Source organism: Notolepis coatsorum (genome assembly GCF_963971535.1).
Source record: "Notolepis coatsorum genome assembly, chromosome: 8".
Classification (NCBI taxonomy): Eukaryota; Metazoa; Chordata; class Actinopteri; order Aulopiformes; family Paralepididae; genus Notolepis; species Notolepis coatsorum.
The window spans coordinates 91,082,014-91,102,359 of record NC_140172.1 but is presented as its reverse complement, the minus strand read 5'-3'; the positions used below and the strand labels follow the sequence as shown (position 1 = coordinate 91,102,359).

General features: G+C 45.4%; 1 protein-coding gene across 4 annotated transcripts in view; it reads right to left on the bottom strand.

The window, feature by feature from the left end:
* Positions 1-20,346, bottom strand: part of nfrkb (nuclear factor related to kappaB binding protein) — a 178,235-nt gene that overhangs the window by 3,167 nt on the left and 154,722 nt on the right. For all 4 annotated transcript variants that reach the window (XM_084320314.1, XM_084320316.1, XM_084320315.1 and 1 more), the window contains 3 exons: positions 9,022-9,216; positions 8,431-8,537; positions 2,507-2,642 (listed from right to left, as the gene is read on the bottom strand). In XM_084320314.1, the coding sequence (XP_084176440.1) occupies positions 2,507-2,642; positions 8,431-8,537; positions 9,022-9,216 (438 nt within the window). The remainder of the gene's footprint in view (positions 1-2,506; positions 2,643-8,430; positions 8,538-9,021; positions 9,217-20,346) is intronic.

The window sequence follows — 20,346 nt, the reverse complement described above, 5'->3', positions numbered from 1 at the left end:
AACCGATACCGGTACCCGACGGTGCCTTGTTCACGTTACTTTCATTATAACAAAACATTTATTTCTGTTGTTGAACTAAACTAAAGTCTAAACGTCTCAATTTCAACATTGTTATGACTCCCTACCTCCCTCTCCCAAACTGTTCCTACAACGATTTATTTTATGTTGCATGTATTATAATTTTTTAAGTTTAAATAACATTATCTGGCCATCCTCAGTAAATACTATCAAACTCCTCTGACCTCACCTGGTCTTTCCAAAGACCAGAGATGGGACGTGCACGCACACACAAAGGGATAATGGCTTATAGCAGACTTAATGATTTTAGAATAACTCTGGAAACACCCACAGCAGTTAAGGTTTTACCGCGATGTAGACATAACAGGAATGGCGAGGATGCCAAGCATGTTAGACACATTGGAACCGTTGCTCGCACTGGTCTGTGTCTTATGAAATGACAATTGCATGTCATTGAAGGTCCGTGCTGGTCTGTGTCTATAATGAAATGACAATTGCTTGTCATTGGAATTCGGATTATTTTCTAACTGGGCGGGTCTTAGGTACCGAAATAAAGCACCGATTGATCTAACCTGAATCGATACTCGGTAGTACCGACATCATTCGGTTGGTACCCTTAAAAGTACAGAGTTTGGTACCCAAACCTATCGATCTCTGCTGTGTCCGCTTCCACAAGATTTGTTTAGACGGACAGAAGAGTTTGGAGAGGTTGAACTTTTGGAACCGACTCATATTTCACCATCCATTAGCAAAGATGTTTAGCAAATGCATGATTATATTACTGTAGATCCTGATTTAAAAACAAACCAGCTAACTTTCTATTGAATTTGTACATTTTCCATATGAATTTGTACAGCGGATTTTATGAGACTTTTTGAGACATGTTGTTTGGCCTGAAGGTGGCACTAGAGGAAAGGCCAGGGGGGTTTTCAGAATCAATAGGTATCTTCCTCTAGTGGTCATGAATTTCCACAGCAGATTTTGGCGACTAACATGCATACCGTAGGTTCATTTAGCAAACCATCACTTTTCAATATATCTCATTAAAAAAACATCCATATAATGTAAAAGGTGTGTGTCGTGTGTGTGTGTTAATGTGTGTGAGGGGGTGAGTAGAAACACACAACTTTAATTATATATGGTAAATAGTGAGTACCATCTTTCAGATCATATGATAGAGTAAATTAGTTGTTTGTTCTTTGTTAAAGACACTCAGGGTGCCTATCATAAAAAGTAGGGGATTCCCAGATGTTAAAGAACCCAGGGTGTCTATCATAAAGATTAGGGGGTTCCCAGACTTTAAAGAACCCAGGGCATCTATCACAAAGAGTAGGGGGTTTCCTGACGTTAACTCATTGGCCGCCAAAAACGTGTATTCTCGTGTTTTGTCGCCAACCGTTCAGCGCCAAAAACGAGTTCTCGTTTTTATATCGTTTGATATTTTTCCTTTGATCCCATTTCTGAACACTCGCTCAGAGCTTCCTGTGTCTCCCTGGCACCGCTGCCTACATTAAAATTGCAACGACGATCGGATCCCGCCAGGTGGCAGTATCACCTACCGTTTGAACAGGGTATGGTCTCTCGGTCTTTCTCTCTCTGCTTTTTTTTCTGCAGGAACTCCTCCCCCTCAGAGGGAATCAGGACATAGCAATCAGTCGGAGATTTGACCGCCTCAAACCTATTGTTTCCCGTATGATAGCCATGCCCAATATACACAAGTAATTGCGATCGCAATGGGACGACTGGGATTATTATATATTATTATTATAGTCAGTACCTTCTGACTAAGGTAAGGTCTATTTTAGGTATATTTGACTGAACCTAAAACATGCTTGTATCGATCACAGTGTCATGTTTTACCGAACCTAAAACATGCTTTTGGTAACGATCGCAGCTTCGAGTTAAAACGACCCCCCCCCCCCCCGTTGATGCTTTTGTGAAGAAACATATATATACATATATATACCTTTGATTTGGAAATATTTGGAGTTTCAGGCGAGCAACCCGAACGATTTGTGCATATGCATATAACACGTCATATCTCGCAATCTAGAAAAAAAGACTGGATTATTTTGGAAAGGGGTGATGTTTAGCATGGAATAGAGCCATACTATTGTCTCCATAGCTATAATACAGAACACACGATGGGTCCGCAAACATCGCAAAAATGGTCAATAACGCTGTCGCCATTGAGTAGAGATGGGAAAACAGCATGGCGGTCAATGAGTTAAAGAACCCAGGCCACCTAATCACCCCCTCCCCCTGGCTGACATCAATCCCTGTCTCCTGAGCCTTTCAGACATTGTGTAGTGTGATGTGTGCCTGGTGCCAGTGTATGGCAGCCATTGAGAGCCTGCGGTAAGTGCGTAGCCAATTTTTGGGTGCCACACAGTGGTGGTGAAGGAGGCAATTTCCACCCTACATTGTAAAGCTTTGAGTGTCTAGAAAAGCTTGATATAAATGCAATGATGATTCATTCAATGCGGACCTGTGTGGCCTGTCCCTGCTGTTGCAGCTGTTGTAGTTGTTGGGCCGTGACAAAGCTGACCGGCTTGTTTCCTGCCATCAACTTGGTACCGGCAGGCATGGTGGTGAGGATGATGTTACGGCCGAGACTGCTGAGACTGCAGAGGGAGAGGGAGAGGGAAAGAGAGACAGAAAGTGAGAGATAGAGAGAGCAGTGGCGAATCTAGGAATTTTTAAACAAGGGGGCACAGGGGGGACCAAGAGCTAGTATGGAGGGGCAAATTTTTTTTTTTTTTTTACATGTAATTTAAATTTTTTTTTTTGTAAGTATGACCGGTAAGTATAAAGGAAGTTGTGTTTATCTAGACAGGTACAGTGGTGTCATTTCAGTAAAAGCCAGGCATGGCAGGGAGGGTGGGGACTATTGCACAACAATCAGTTGTGCAATAGTCGTCTTTTGGTGAGTTGTTTCTATACAATTCATTTATGACATTTAGGTATGACACAGGACTACAAAAGCATTTAGTATAGAAATGTGTCAACAGACTAAAGCAGGGAACCACAATATTTTGCATACAAATTATGCTGAGCAGAATGTAATATCATAACCGTCTATTCTTTTCCTTGCAATTGAGCCAATTTTCCTTAGGTACGGTTTTGAGGTGTGTGTTCAACAGAATGTAGTATCAAAAACAAGTTCACAAAAAGTATGGGTTACTGAATGCTGAACTGCACTGTTATAATCGCTAAGCCATTTTAAGACCTTACCTGTGTCCCTGTATCACTCGTCTCTGCTGCCCTTTGACAAAAAAACGTCCGTATGTCCATTTCCCTTTTTTTTCTCTATTTGAGTTAGTCATCTAGTAAAAGTGAGATAATTGACAATATCAAAACATGCTAGGGCTGTACCGAATAGTTCGAAGCTTCGGTCATAATGTTGACATTCAAATTCTAAATCAACATTAGCATTTTTAATAATTATTTTTTATTATTATTATTATTATTATTTTATATATTAATTTGCCAAGGTATGGTGAGTGCCATACCTTGCCATACCAAAACGACGCCTCTGGACAGGTAGCCTAAGTGTAGCAGGTAAGGTATAAACTAAAGGTAAGTATAGGTTACATTATTTTACCAATAGCAGATCAGACAACTCTTTTCAGCCATTGGGGTTCATAGAAAATATTTTATTGGCACCACTGCTGTACATTGTGTACAAGTCTTTTTTCTTTTTTTTCCACATGAAAGACACAACACAATAATAATAATACATAAGACCTCACAGGACAGTAACGTATTACAATAATGACGAGACAATAGAGATAAAATAGAATATAAAAATTGTATTATATTGCCAGACATTACAAAAGACATAATTGATTGAAAACTTTATTTATTTATTTATTGCAGAATGGGTACAATACAGTACGGCTCAATACACACAATTGTTAAGGGGATGCAGACCAGAGAAAGACTTTCGTCTCGTTTACATCAGGGTTCCCCCTTTTCAATTCATAATGACATTTATGACATAGACAACATACAGATATACAGATATATATCATGACATTTATGACATACATGACATACAGATATACAGTACTGTTACATTTGTGACATACAAGATTTGCAAATATACAGTACTGTTAAACAGAGATCCTAACAGAAAATATATACATACGAGGGGGAGGAAACTGTACATTAGGAGGGGGTGGGAGTTTGGACATTTACGGGGGCCAGTTTCGAATTGCAGCCTCCCGTAGGTGCTCTTTGAGAGCGGTTTTGAAGGTGGGTAGGGATTAAATTTTTTTTTACAGCTGTGGGTAGGGCGTTCCACATTGATGTGGCATAATTGCGAAACGTGTTTAGTCCCTTGTTTGAGCCGAATCTGGGTTGAACATGATTTGTGGAACTCCCTCTGGTGTTGTGGTCGTGGTATTCACTGACCTTTGGGAAGTATTTCGACATGTAAATGGGTACCTTAGTGGTGTAGTGTATCTTGTAGACCAGGTCCATTGCAAGTTGCTGTACTCTGTCGCCTACTCTAAGCCACCCTAGGTTGTCAAAATGGGCAGGGGTGAGGTGGGTTTTAGGAGTAAGGTCAAGTAGTAATCTGACCAGTTTGTTTTTCGATGTTTGTAATCTTGTTTTTAGTGCCTTTGAGGTGCTTTGGTACCATGAGGTGCAAGCATAGTCGTAGTACCCTTGAATGAGTGCTCCTGTTAGAGTCTTCAGGGTATTCTTGTTTACCAGAGAGGAGATCCGGTACAAGAATCTTGTTCGTTGGTTGACTTTTTTGATTACATTGGACCATGGCTGCTCTGGCCTCCAGTGGCCTCTGTGGCTATTGGGCTCTCAGACGTGGACTGGCTGTGGCTGTCTGAGGTATCTGGTCGCCGTCGATCTCCGGAGGTAGCTGTTACACAAATACAATGTACTTGACATTGACAACAAGCCTACTCCTGTATCTAGTTTACAATCAACATCATAGCATTTAGGGGTCATACTAAATCTGAGCACCATTCCAATAACTGATGCTATCGCACATATTTGGACACGTATTAAAAATTAAAAATACCAATTGCACAAACATTTCAATATCAGGATTCAAGTGTGTCAGAGCATTGTCGCTATACCTGTCAGAACTTGTTTGTCAAAAGTAAATGTTGAAGCTTAAAACAGATTTAGAATATTACAGACATCATGCATTTTCCCAATCCCTGCTAACGTTAGCTAGCATTTATCGATAACGTTATGTTAGCTATGTGAAAACTGCTAGCTAGCTAACCAACACTCAGGCTTACAGGCTACGGTCATGTGCAGCCAATGCTGAAGACAGGTGGTTCAATCAACTTACCATAAAACTTAAAAGCAGTGAGGTAAGTTTGTCTACTTGAAGTTGTTCTGCAGTGCACCCGGCTTCTCAGTCTGTCGTTGTTGCACATCCAAATTGCAATCAGCGCTGGAGTTGTCTCGGGTTGCTTCTTGAAGCAGTCAAAATGCGCTCCTTGGCTACAATGGTTGTCAATCATTTCACCATCAGCTGTGACTGGTCGGTTCAGAAGAACCCACGTTGAACTTGAGACGTTATGTATCCTTCCGCACCGGCGAATTATAGTCCCCTGTGTAACTAAGCAGAGTGCTACGGACTGGTTTAAATTCGCATCAGCTTGCGCCAATATGGGCAGGGGCACATACATTTAGTCATTTAGCTGACGCTTTTATCCTAAGCGATTTACAAGTTCTGTACGACAAGTCATCAGGAAGGGCACAACTCTATCAGCTGAGTAACAATGTTCATCAAAGTGTTGAGTGCTACAGGTTAGTATATTAGGACAAGTGCATGATAGTAAGGTTAGTTAGGGTTATATTTTTTAAATAATAAAACGTGCACGTGCCCCTGGTGCCCCAGTGGTAAAATCGCCCCTGAGCGAGAGAGAAAGAGAACCACCACTGAATGAATGAATGACCTTTATTTATATAGCACCCTTCACAGCACGAATGCACAGGGTGCTTTACACTACAGCTTAATATAAAAAACACAATAAAACAAAATCAGAAATAAATGACAACAACAGACAGCAGTTAAAAACAGTGAAACCAGATAGAAAAAGTAGAATAAAAGAATTTGGATAAAATCATGAGTCACTAATTAAAACAAAACTATAGGAACAGTGAGGACAAGAAAAAGTGCCTATGTATGACCAAAGGCCTGTCTGAACAAATGTGTTTTTAGTTGTTTTTTTAAAAGAGTTTTCAGAGGGGGCAGTTCGCAGGTCCAGGGGGAGAGCGTTCCAGAGCCTTGGTGCTGTCACCTCGAAGGCTCGATCACCCCTTGTTTTCAGCCTGGACCTGGGGACCACCAGGAGGTGCTGATCGGCAGATCTGAGTGAGCGGGTGTTGGTGTAGGGATGGATGAGTTCAGTGATGTAGATAGGGGCCTGACCGTGAAGTGCTCTGAAAGTGAAAGTGAGGACTTTGAAGTGAATTCTATAGTATACCGGGAGCCAGTGCAGGGATACCAGAATGGGAGTGATGTGACATGATTTTTTTGACCTTGTGAGTAGCCTGGCTGCAGCATTTTGGACCATTTGTAGTTTGTCTGTGGATGATTTGGTGAGACAGGTGAAAAGTGAGTTGCAGTAGTCAAGCCTAGAGGAAATAAAAGCATGCACGGACAGTTCTAGTTCAGAGTGAGATATGATGGTGCATAGTTTTGCAATGTTTCTGAGGTGAAAGAAGCAGGTGCGTGTGAGTGTTTTGACATGTTTGTCTAGGTTCATGGCCTGGTCGAAGACAACACCCAGGTTTCTCAGGTGGGGACGTATGTTGTCTTTAAGGGACCCCAAGTGAGTGGCCACTCTAGCTGCAGTCTTTTCAGCTGCTACGATCAGCACCTCCGTTTTTTTTGCATTTAACTGGAGGAAGTTACTCCCCATCCCGCTCTCAATGCCGAGCAGGCACTCCTGGAGAAGGCTGAGTTTCTCCAAATTGTCGGGCTTAAAAGAGCAGAGTAGTTGTATGTCGTCTGCGTAGCAGTGGTATTTAATGCCGGTGAATTTATTGATGAGGAGGCCTAGGGGAAGCATGTAAATGGCAAAAAGGAGTGGTCCTAGCACCGATCCCTGTGGTACCCCACATGAGAGGGGGGTGGGGTCAGATTTAAAAGGACCCACAGCCACCGAGAAAGTTCTCTCCCTCAAGTAAGAGGCAAACCAGCTTAGAGCGCTCCCAGAGATGCCCACCCACTCCCTGAGCCTGTCCAAAAGGATGTTGTGGTTGACCGTATCAAACGCTGTGCTCAGGTCTAACAGGACCAGAACAGAGCATTCACCAGAGTCAGCAGACATCAGGAGATCATTGGATACTCTGAGAAGGGCAGATTCAGTGGAGTGGAGTTTGCGGAAGCCAGATTGGAATTTGTCACAGATGTTATTTTGTGACATGTGGGTGGTGAGCTGGTTGGCTACAACCTTTTCTAACACCTTTGATGCAAAAGGCAGCTTGGAGATGGGTCTGAAATTGTTATGGATGGTGGGGTCTAGGTTGGGCTTTTTAAGGAGTGGCTGTACAACTGCCTCCTTAAAATAAATTGGGACAGAACCAGAGGCTAGGGATGAGTTTATGATAGTGACTAGACTGGCAACAGAGCAGAAAACTTCCTTGAACATGGATGTAGGAAGGATGTCTAGGGGGCTTGAGGAGGTCTTCATGGAGGTGACTAAGATGGTGAGATCATCCAGAGAGACAGGTGAGAAATTGCTCAGGGATGCTTGAGTGGTGGGATGGAGGGGAAGGGGGGATAGAGAAGGAGTGATGTTTGCCATTATGTTTGCAACCTTGGTGACAAAATTGAAGAAAGCGGTTACAGTCCTCATTTGACAGCACTGGTGTAGGGGGGGGGGGCTGACAAGTGTGTTAATGGTTTTAAATAATACTCTGGGATTGTGCTTGTTGTATGAGATTATACACTAAAGGTATAGGGACTAGGGATGCACCAATCCAACTTTTTCAGTCCCGATACCTGGCGATACCGATACCATTAACTGAAATGAAAAAAATATATATATAATTATCTAACCCTAACTAACCTTACTGTCATGCACTTGTCCTAATATACTAACCTACACTGTAGCACTCAACACTTTGATGAACATTGTTACTAAGCTGATAGAGTTGTGCCCTTCCTGATGACTTGTCGTACAGAACTTGTAAATCGCTTTGGATAAAATAGTTATTATAGTCTGGTTTCTGTCAGATTAGCTGGAAGAGGTAAATGTTCCACTAACTCACTGGAAGAGGTAAATATTCCACTAACTCACTGGAAGAGATAAATGTTCCACTAACTCACTGGAAGAGGTAAATATTCCACTAACTCACTGGAAGAGGTAAATGTTCCACTAACTCACTGGAAGAGGTAAATGTACCACTGTGTCAACTCACTTGGCGTTGAGGCTTCCTTTCAGCACAGGTGTGGTCACCATGCTCTTGTTCTTCAGAGGTTGGCTCAGGACGGACAGAGGGACTGTGATCCGGGCAGGCAACTTACCCTTTACGGGGGGGGCAGAGGACGGTTAACACTATGGTGAAGCACCATATTACATACAGTAGTAAAAAGAAACTGCACTCAGAAGTCTCTTAACCTTAAAAGATCCCCTCCAGATGTATTTTAAAATCCTTAAAAATGTTTTACAATGGCTTAGCAGCACCTCTACACCTTTAACCTCATTGAGAATGGACAGTTCTATGAATATGCAAATTGTCAACAAGCACCCATTGATAGTCAGTCAATACCTCCTCAGCTTGAGCAAAGAATAGCTTTTGTCAAGTGCAAAAGCTAATGGGGATCCTAAATAAACATAAACATAAACAAAACAGTGTTACCATTGTGTGAAATCCCTGATCATTGAACCAGCAGCCTTCACTTCACACACTGGCTTCTCTAACCCTCGTCATGCTACGTACCACCATTCCTTTCCAGTTCTGGAATGTTTTCTCTCTGTAAAGAGTGTAGATGATAAGTCCTCATCTTACCGCCTGTGTGGTCACCACTGTAGCGCTGAGCGGGACTTGACGCACGGTGGCGGTGGCCGTTCCCAGGGTCAGCGATGTTCCTGAGGCTGGCGGGCCTATAGTCACTCCCTTGGCTCCAACCATTCCGCTTGTTCCAATGGCAATCGTGTTAACTGGTTTACTTCCGGTGGTGGTTGTCATAGTGATGGTATGACCCTAATAATAATGACAACAGTGATAACACATTTGATTTATACAGGTCGACCAATCGATTGTTTGGTCATTACATACATACATACATACATTGTACATTGTATATATGTATATACTGAACACTTTTGTCTATGTACTTGACTTCTATTTTATACTTGCTATACTTATTTTGTACTTATCTATTTTGTCTAGCACAGTCTCTGGAGCGTAACAGAAAGAAGCATTTTGTATAAAAGTATTCTGTACTTCTGTATGACAACTAATAAAGAAACTTGACACTTGAACTTGAAACAAACATCATACAGTTTTCGACCATTTTCAATCAACTGATCGGTAGGATGTCTTTCCGGCCAACATGTTTTTGGTGTAAGAACAGTCGTACAAAAATTGGCATCTTCACAAGCAATTGATCTTTGTAAGTAAACGGAGGGAAATGTTTTTTTCTTGAAACAAGGGGTTATTCGTTCTTTTCATTAAAGAATATGGAAAATTGCTTTGTATGGATATGGTCTGAAATGCCTGGAGATAAAAGACACAAGCTGTTAAGAATTATTGCCCTTTGTGATGGCAAGCAATATGTTGCTTAAAATAATCAATTAGCTGTGCTTTTTGTACTGCCTAGTTTGTATAATATTATATAAGCCATGGTGCTGGCCGCGAGCCATCTAGAACAGGATTTGTCTATATCTCTGTCCATCGGTCCCCACAAAAGTAGACCAATCACAGCTCATGCCGTTACGTGCATACAGCGAACAAGGTAATATGCCAAGCATTCATCAACGTTAGCAATATACATTAGCCAAGCTAACATCATCAACACTAGCAATATATGAAGCTAACATTAGCAATGTATGTTAGCCAAGCTAACATAATCAACACTAGCAATATATGAAGCTAATGTTAACAATGTACGTTAGCCAAGTTTGTGACGTTAGGAACGTATATTAACCAAGCTAATGTTACACGTTAGCAACACCAGTAATGTATGAAGCTAACGTTAATGTACGTTAACCAATCAAAGGTAGGCAATGTACGTTAGCAACGCTATATAACGTTAGTATAATTATGTATATATAGTATACATACAGTATATAGTATATATAGATTGAGGTTTATTCTATATGTAAAAGTGTCAGTAAAAGTTTGGAGTGACATTTTAGTGTGAACAAACTACACACCTAGTAATAGCTAAAGATTGCACAGGGAAGCCATGCCGCTGTTAGACTGTGTGTCTTGTTTTCTTGGGGGGTAGCCAGGCGGGGAAGGAAATAATTAATTTAAAATGTGGTCAATATTTTCTTTTATTACAAAAAAACAGATTGAAGGAGGTCACATTTTTTTTTAAGATACAAACTATGTCCCCTTTAGAATTGTTCCTATTTGCAACTACAGAGAGCAACTATTAACACATTGGTTGCCAGCCGGATATGACGATTTATCGCTTGGATGCCAGCACGTTAATCAATGGGAGGACGAGCACATTTGCGAGCGATTAAACTATATCTTAAATTATGGCTATGTGTCTAATACACCCATCGCTTATCAATGACTTGCTTGCAGTCAACATGTACGAAACGGATTGTTTTTTCATCAGTACATATCCGTTTTATACCGTTTTGAATACGAGTATAGTTTTGGAGAGTTCTAGTAATTCCAGAGAAATCCGCGATAATAGCCATTTACTGGAATACACAAAACACATCGTCATTTTCCGGCTGATTTATGAATCGTTTTAAAATAAACGCTAGATTATCGAGAGTATTTGCGTTCTTATGCACGATACAAAAGCGGGCTGAAAAATCATTTATTCATGCCGCGCTCAGCGCCTAACACACACACACACACACACACACACACACACACACACGTTGTGAGCGCTGTGAAAAACAGCTCTGATTAACCCAAAACTGGTAACATAGATTCCTTACCTCAGATCAGATGTTCTGCAAAAAGAAGAATCCAATTCCTGATCGCCATTCCAAATATTGATCGCGTTAATTGATCCAACGTTATAGTCCGAAACGCATAATCGAAAGCTGATCCGAGCCTCGCCAGTGAATCTGGTAACAGACACTGCTTGCCAGAAATGGGGAAACCCTGGACCGGAGTTTTTCTCTGATGCACTTTTTCACTCAATCCAATCCAATGATGTGCATTACCATTATTTGCCCTTTTCGAGCTCAGAGCCATTCCCAATGATAACGTCAGGCTAGACGGATGAAAAATTAATGGATATCGCTAATAAAAGAAATAACGATTAAATAACGAGAAATCTCGTTATTGGCAACCAACGCATGGCGGCCAATAACGAGAAATCTCATTGTTGGCAACCAATGTGTTAAGAGCGATGCACTGCTCTGTTGTTCTATTAACTCATTCAGCACCAGGGGGCGCTGTTTACTGTGTAAAGGCCAACGCTTTAAAGTATAGGAATATGTGGCGGTGTTTGCAGGGCTAAAACTATATTATAGCTATGGATATAATAATATTGCCCATTTGACATCACCTATCTATCGTTCAATATGAGAAAAAGAACAAATTTTTTCATCCATACATTCCCGTTTTATACCGTGGTGAATATGAGAGTATAATTTTAGAGTAATCCTGTCTAATCCCAGAAAACGACGCTATGCAGCAATACGTGCATTTCACTAAAAAAACATGCCGTTTCTCACCTGTATACGCTACTGTTTCAAAATCAAATCTATATTATCAGTGTTTATGTTTCATCATGAATGCATGAAAGGATGGGGTGGGGGGGTAGTTTTTTTATGCTTTGATCGTCACCAACGGAATACGTTACACAGTACATTACACACATACGCTCCGATCGCAATGAAGGAATTATTGGATCAACGCAAGATTGATACCATATAGCCCTTACCTTGACTAGGATGTACCCCAAAAAGAATATTCCAATTATCTGATCGCCATTCCAAGTATTGATTAACATTTTAGTGCCAATATCGTCCGATAATATCGGTAGGCCGATAATATCGGACATCCCTACTTGCTACCCCTCTATCTTTTTTATGCTCGCTGTTGTGAAGGGCCAGATTAAACCGAATATATTTATTTATATATATATATTTAATTGTATTTGTATATTCTCTAATATTCCCTGATATCCCTTGTATATTCCTTGTACAATATGCATTGAATATCCATTCTAGCCTACTGAACATCCCATAATAGTCTCCATTCTACTATTGGTCGAGACCTTGGTGCCAGGCTGCCATACCCCCAGACCCAGTTCAAACGTACCGCTCAACATGTACGAACAAGTCCTAGTTCCGCGTAGGAATCTGGCTACCGCACCACTAATGGGACTATTTGTTCATAGTGCGTATATATACTGCGCTACTAAAGTAGGACTTCCTTTTTCAGTCCAGTTTCTTACCCTCCAATAGAGTCACAGACGTAAAGCCTCCCCGCGACGCCACGTGTGGGAGTAAGGCCAAGTTCGGCTTACCATCGGTATTGAGACATCGTGTATATTAATATTTGAATAGTCATATTTGGCACTATATCGTCGAGTTGGACGTAGTCTATTAAGCTAATAATAGTCTGTTAATATATAGTGCTTCGTGCGGTGAGAATACTACCGTAGTCAGTACCCCATCGTTTCGGGCAGAGAACTGGCTGCTTATCCAGGGTGGTTGACCCCACGTGAAGCTGCACCCGAGGAGCCCCAGAGCCGACGAGCGAGTGGACCTGTATACCGGATTATTCTACCGACGACAGCCCGCCTTCCTAGGCACGGATTATGCTTTGTATACGTTGATTATTCCATGGATAAAGACCCCCGACACTGCCGTGTGTTGGAACCCCCCCCCCCTGGAGAGGACGCAAGGTGAGGAGACGCTCTGCAAGACGAGGTCGCTTCACGTCTCTCCTCCGTGGACCGGAGGACGCCGGCCCACAAAGAGTCCATCTGCTTTCATCTGTGGTCCAAGGATCGCCGGCGCATTGAACGGCACTACAGTGGGTTCACCTGGGATACCCTTGGCCGGATGAGGCAGCCGGATTCTACCCCCCCCCCCCTTCCTACTCCTGTCGGCTTACAAGCGACCGGATTAACCCCCCCTAGTGTATCCAGTATATAATCATTAAAGTATCATTGCTGTTATTCCTTAAACTATTCCAGGTCGTATATGTACCACCTGCGCCTTCAGAGATTGGACATTCTCTATTGATATACCGACGAATACTCTTGCCATAAAAGTGCATACTAATTTCCATTCATAAATGTGATTGATTTGATTAAGTGCTTGCTCTACACACCATCGCTGTGTCGAAATAAAGACCTATTTCTAATTCGTACATTTGTGTTGGATCCGTTTCATCTACGTGACAGTGTTCATCATAATATATTTATGCCGTGTACTGGGTGGCCGAATATTAAGTACAAAGGTAGTGGTAGTAAGTATCATATCTAGTAATACAGTCAGGGAATTGTACCCCTCAGTTACAATTGGTCCTTCGAGCCGGATGGTAATTAGTGTAATATTAATATAGTGTTATTAATATTGAAATGGCCTATGATGAACACTCCACGAAACGATCCTCCTAACCAACGCCCGCAGCGCGAACGACGGCTCCCTCAGTACTTAGAGGCTTACGCTGTCAGTCAACAACCTAGTCTCCTACTAACAGTAAACGCGGTAAAACTAGAAAGTAAAAGTATGTCTAACCCCAACGCCCAGACTACCCCGACCATAGAGGCCCCTACGGGTTCTAATGTAACTGACCAAGTTCACGGTGGGGACCAGTGGGAACCAGACATGACTTCACACCCCGCCAGTACTGAAGAAGTAGTCCCCGATGAGTCCCGGGAGGAATACAACGCTACCGAGAGAGAACTCGGCACGGAAGAAGACGGGGAGAGCACCGTGGAGATAGAGCTCCAAGGCTCTGCAAGGAGTACCCCGAGGGAAGGCTCCCCTATACAACCGCCTTCTCCCAGCGAGGCAGAGAGGACCCTACAGCAGGCCTTCCTCATCAGCCTGAACGCCGCTGCTGAACGCGACCGACTGCAGATCCAGCAGCGGAGCGAAGAAGAGCATATACGTCTAGAAATAAGACGCATTCAGAGAGAAGAGAATGTGGCCCGAGACCGAGCAGATAGCCAGCGAGCAGCTGCTGGTGCTCTACGGGACGCAGAGCGCGACAGACAGCAAGCGCAACTAATAGAACAGCTGATCAGACGGACAACACCCTCTCCCTCCGCCAGAGGCTCCAGGAACTCGTCTAGACACACCTCCAGGGCGGCATCCCCTAGCCGAGTAAACAACCCTGAACTTGACCAACAGACGAGGTCTATACCCCCCACAGACCACCTCCCCCCACCGGTCCAAGCGAGACCTAGCAACCGGGAAGGAGCAGCATATCCTGTGGAGAGGCTAAACCAGAGACTACAAGCACTGGATGACCTAACTGAAGACGAAGAGGAAGAGGAGGAGAACCACGCCCGACGACAGCACAGTACTCTACCGGACCAGGAGGTCCGGTACAGCCCAGGCTATACTCCCGCGGAGCTGCGCTACAGACCCCCGACTCTATACCCGGGTGAGCACGACGCACGACCCGCACCGAGGAACAGCACCTGGACAAGCGGGCCATGGTACACTGCCGGTACCAGCCCATACCAAGGAGCGGGAGGAGACTCGCCTAGGAGGCCTCTCCCCCAACGCTCGCCGATGTATCCACAGTCAGCGTCATACATTGGCACGCCTATGGTACCCGACTTCACCCAAGAGAACCGGGCCCAGTATACAGAACTCTGCATGTGTCTGGAGACCATGTTGGTGGATGTATTGGATGAACGCCATAAATACGCCATCCTACTGAAGCACTTAAAGGTACCCCGCGCACATAATATAGCGCTCGCCTACGCGACTTCCACCACCCCATACACAGCAGCGCTGGTAGCATTGGACCAGAGGTATGGGCGCATATGGGATTACGTGATCCAGGAGATCCGACACATCGACCGCTTACCCCCAGCAATAGACAATCGAGCACTGGACGACCTGTCCATCAGAGTGCAGTCCCTGGTAGGGATGTTGGGAGCGCAGAGAGAGAAGGGGAGGCATGAACTTTACGCCAACTCAAATGTGGAAAGGATCTTGGAGAAGCTGCCGCCCGCTCGACAGGAGCGTTTTAGGCGGCAGAGAGACCACCGAGACCCGAATGGCCCCGAACCGAACCTCCTCGATCTAGCAGACTTCCTGGCGAGAGAAGTCAGCAGCCTACGGCTAGATACATTCGGACGGAGCACCCCTGGCTCCAGAGAAGGAACCAGACGACTAAATGATGGAAGAAGATCGGTGACTGTGATGCACCAATCGGAGTCAGTACCGAGCAGCAGGAGCCACAGTACCCCCTCCAGAACGGAGAAGTGGAAGATAGTGTGCCCCTACTGTGAGAAAGAACACTGGCTAGCGCAATGTGACTCCTTCCCCAAGCTGAACGCGGAGGAAGCAAGTCAATGGATAAAGTCCAACAAGCGCTGTTTTCGCTGTGCGCGCTCACACATGGCAGCCGAATGCCGCTTAAAGAAAAGGTGCACCAAGTGCGATGGAGCCCATCTGGACATACTTCACGACAGTAACAGACGGCGCCCTTCACCCGCACCACCCAGCAGCAAAGCGAGCGTCATGTACATCGATCCCGCCAGCAGCAGTGGAGCCCGAGTACTCCTAAAAGTAGTGCGTGTGACACTAAGCTACCAGAATAAAGTCCTGGACACTTACGCCGTCCTCGATGACGGGTCAGAGAAGACCCTGCTGCTCGCCTCCGCTGCGGCCCAGCTAGGGCTGCGGGGAAGCGAAACCCAAATGACAATTCGGACAATAAGACGAGATTTGAAGACGATAAAGGGTGAGAATGTCTCATTCTCTATCGCAGCAAGCGGCCAGCCTGAGCGACGGTACCAGATTACAGACGCTTTCACCAGCCAAGAAATAGGACTGTCGCGGTACACATACCCCGTCGCCAAGCTGATGGAGAAATATGTACATCTGCGCAAGTTACCAATCCCGCTCATAGACAATGCTATGCCGACCCTGTTGATAGGCTCCGACCATGCAGACCTCATTGTCCCGATAGACCGGGTTCATACCGGACCCCGAGGCTGTCCTGCAGCAGTCGAGACCCGTTTGGGATGGACTCTCCAAGGCCCGCTCGCCAAATCTCTCAACCGAAGTACAGCCACTAGATGTCTCCACTCCCGAGTCACGGAGGGAGAAACCGCACTCCTGCAACACGTAGAGCGGTTATGGACCATGGAACAAATGCCCTTTAAGAACGGAAAGAAAGACATTCGCTCTAAAGATGACATTTACGCCATTCACCTCCTCGAGACAGGGACCAAGAGAGTCCCGGTCAACGGCGTGTTGAGATACGCCACGCCACTCCTGCGGCGAGAAGGAATGCCTACTTTCCACGCCAAGACAGACGCCACAGAACGGTACCTGCTGAACACGGAGCGGCGCTTAGCCAAGAACCCCGCCCAAGAGAGTGTATACCGCGCTGAGATTGAGAAGCTCATCACAGCGGGACACGTCACAAAGATGGACATTAAAGAGGCTGACCAGACCACTGAATCGTGGTACGTGCCTCACCACAAGGTCCATCACAACGGTAAAGACCGCATAGTATTTAACTGCAGCTACCAGATCGGATCCCAAAATCTGAATAAAGAGTTACTGCCCGGTCCCACACTCGGCCCCTCCCTACTCGGCGTTCTACTCCGCTTCCGCCAGGAAAAGGTGGCCATCAGCGGGGACATTAAAGGAATGTTCCTGCAGGTGAGATTAGTAGAGGAGGACAAGCCCCTGTTACGGTTCCTATGGAGAGAGAAGCCAGGAGATGAGCACCCAGCCATCTACCAATGGGAAGTCCTCCCCTTCGGAACGACGTGCAGCCCCTGCTGTGCTACATTTGCACTACAGAAACATGTAGCAGAGGACCCAGCAGCGGACGAAGAGGTCCGACACAGCGTAAAGAACAGCTTCTACGTAGACAACTGTCTACAAAGCCTTTCAACCCAGGAAGAAGCCGAGGCTCTCCTGGTTAAACTCCGCGCCTCATTGATCAAAGGCGGCTTTGATCTCAGGCAGTGGGCCAGCAGCGATCCGCAAGTACTGCGCAGCCTCTCCTCCGAGGACAAGGCAGCCAGCAGCGAGACCTGGATGGCTACAATCCCGGGAGAAGCCCAGGAGATGACCCTGGGATTGGTGTGGCGATTCAAAACAGATTCGCTTCACTACAGACACAAGCCCCTGACTACGGAGCAGGGAAGGCCGGCGGCGGCGCCGACCACCAGACGGAGTGTGTACACAACACTCGCCCGACAATATGACCCGCTAGGATGTATTCTACCGTACACCACCAGGGCAAAAATGATTGTACGAGCATTGTGGGACAAGGACCAGGGCTGGGACGATCCCATTCCCGCACACCTTGCATCCACCTGGAGAGAGTGGGAGATGGAGCTCCACTCACTCCCAGGCGTTAATATGCGCCGAAGCTACTTCCCACCCACGGTGAGGCCAGAGACATGTAAAATGGACTTACACGTCTTCAGTGACGCCTCAGAGGTCGCATACGGATCAGTAGCCTACTTGCGGGCCCAAGAAAAGGGGGGAGAGATCTACACAGCATTTGTCCTCGCCCGCTCGAGAATAGCCCCACGCAAGCAACAATCTATCCCACGCCTAGAGCTCTGCGCAGCCCTAGCCGGAGCGCACCTAGCCACGCTCATCCAACGTGAGCTCACCATACCGGTGTCTAGAACAATCCTGTGGTCAGATTCCACGACAGTACTCGCCTGGATCAAATCGGACTCATGCAAGTACAAAGTCTTCGTGGGAGTCAGAGTCACCGAGATTCAAGACTTAACCGAAGAGTTAACCGGAGAAACAGAGTGGCGCTACGTTGATACAAAACAGAACCCAGCTGACGTCATCACCCGGGGGATGCCCCTGGATGACCTCACCCGTCGCAATGTCTACAGTGACGGCCCAGCATTCCTAAAGCTCCCGGAAGGAGAGTGGCCCACGCCTATCCCGAGGGAAGCCAGTCAGGAGGAGGCTGAGAATAAGAAGCCTGTGTTCTGTGGATTGAGCACTGTTATCTCCGCAGACCCCAACACACTCCTGATGGGGCGGCTAGATCCTGCATTACCCCAGACAATGTACCGGCCTGAAGAAGCGAACGGCCGACGGATGTGGAGGTACAGCCAAGTATTAGCCGACAAGTTTTGGAGCAGTTTCCTACTGCACTACCTACCGTCTCTACAGACCCGCCAGAAGTGGGTAAAGGAGAGAGACAATTTGACAGAAGGAACAGTCGTCATGATTATTGATCAATCACTGCCCAGAGCTATGTGGCCGGCCGGCCGCGTAAGCAAAGTGATCACCGGTGCCGACGGCAAGGTCCGAGCAGCTGAAGTGCTTGTCCAGGGTCGCACTTACACCCGTCCCGTGGCGAGGCTCATAGAACTGCCCCGACTCCCAGACACAATCGATGATGACCATGACCCTATAACCCTATGACTTTGTAAAGTTGACTGACCCCTACAGCAAACCCTTATGTGTAAATAGACAACGCGATTAATCTGTCTCTGTTTAACTGATTAGGTCTGGGACCAATCAGGGGGTGGCTGTTGTGAAGGGCCAGATTAAACCGAATATATATATTTATTTATATATATATATTTAATTGTATTTGTATATTCTCTAATATTCCCTGATATCCCTTGTATATTCCTTGTACAATATGCATTGAATATCCATTCTAGCCTACTGAACATCCCATAATAGTCTCCATTCTACTATTGGTCGAGACCTTGGTGCCAGGCTGCCATACCCCCAGACCCAGTTCAAACGTACCGCTCAACATGTACGAACAAGTCCTAGTTCCGCGTAGGAATCTGGCTACCGCACCACTAATGGGACTATTTGTTCATAGTGCGTATATATACTGCGCTACTAAAGTAGGACTTCCTTTTTCAGTCCAGTTTCTTACCCTCCAATAGAGTCACAGACGTAAAGCCTCCCCGCGACGCCACGTGTGGGAGTAAGGCCAAGTTCGGCTTACCATCGATATTGAGACATCGTGTATATTAATATTTGAATAGTCATATTTGGCACTATATCGTCGAGTTGGACGTAGTCTATTAAGCTAATAATAGTCTGTTAATATATAGTGCTTCGTGCGGTGAGAATACTACCGTAGTCAGTACCCCATCGTTTCGGGCAGAGAACTGGCTGCTTATCCAGGGTGGTTGACCCCACGTGAAGCTGCACCCGAGGAGCCCCAGAGCCGACGAGCGAGTGGACCTGTATACCGGATTATTCTACCGACGACAGCCCGCCTTCCTAGGCACGGATTATGCTTTGTATACGTTGATTATTCCATGGATAAAGACCCCCGACACTGCCGTGTGTTGGAACCCCCCCCCCTGGAGAGGACGCAAGGTGAGGAGACGCTCTGCAAGACGAGGTCGCTTCACGTCTCTCCTCCGTGGACCGGAGGACGCCGGCCCACAAAGAGTCCATCTGCTTTCATCTGTGGTCCAAGGATCGCCGGCGCATTGAACGGCACTACAGTGGGTTCACCTGGGATACCCTTGGCCGGATGAGGCAGCCGGATTCTACCCCCCCCCCCCCTTCCTACTCCTGTCGGCTTACAAGCGACCGGATTAACCCCCCCTAGTGTATCCAGTATATAATCATTAAAGTATCATTGCTGTTATTCCTTAAACTATTCCAGGTCGTATATGTACCACCTGCGCCTTCAGAGATTGGACATTCTCTATTGATATACCGACGAATACTCTTGCCATAAAAGTGCATACTAATTTCCATTCATAAATGTGATTGATTTGATTAAGTGCTTGCTCTACACACCATCGCTGTGTAGAAATAAAGACCTATTTCTAATTCGTACATTTGTGTTGGATCCGTTTCATCTACGTGACAGTGTTCATCATAATATATTTATGCCGTGTACTGGGTGGCCGAATATTAAGTACAAAGGTAGTGGTAGTAAGTATCATATCTAGTAATACAGTCAGGGAATTGTACCCCTCAGTTACACTCGCTTATGCCTGTATTTGTTACTGCT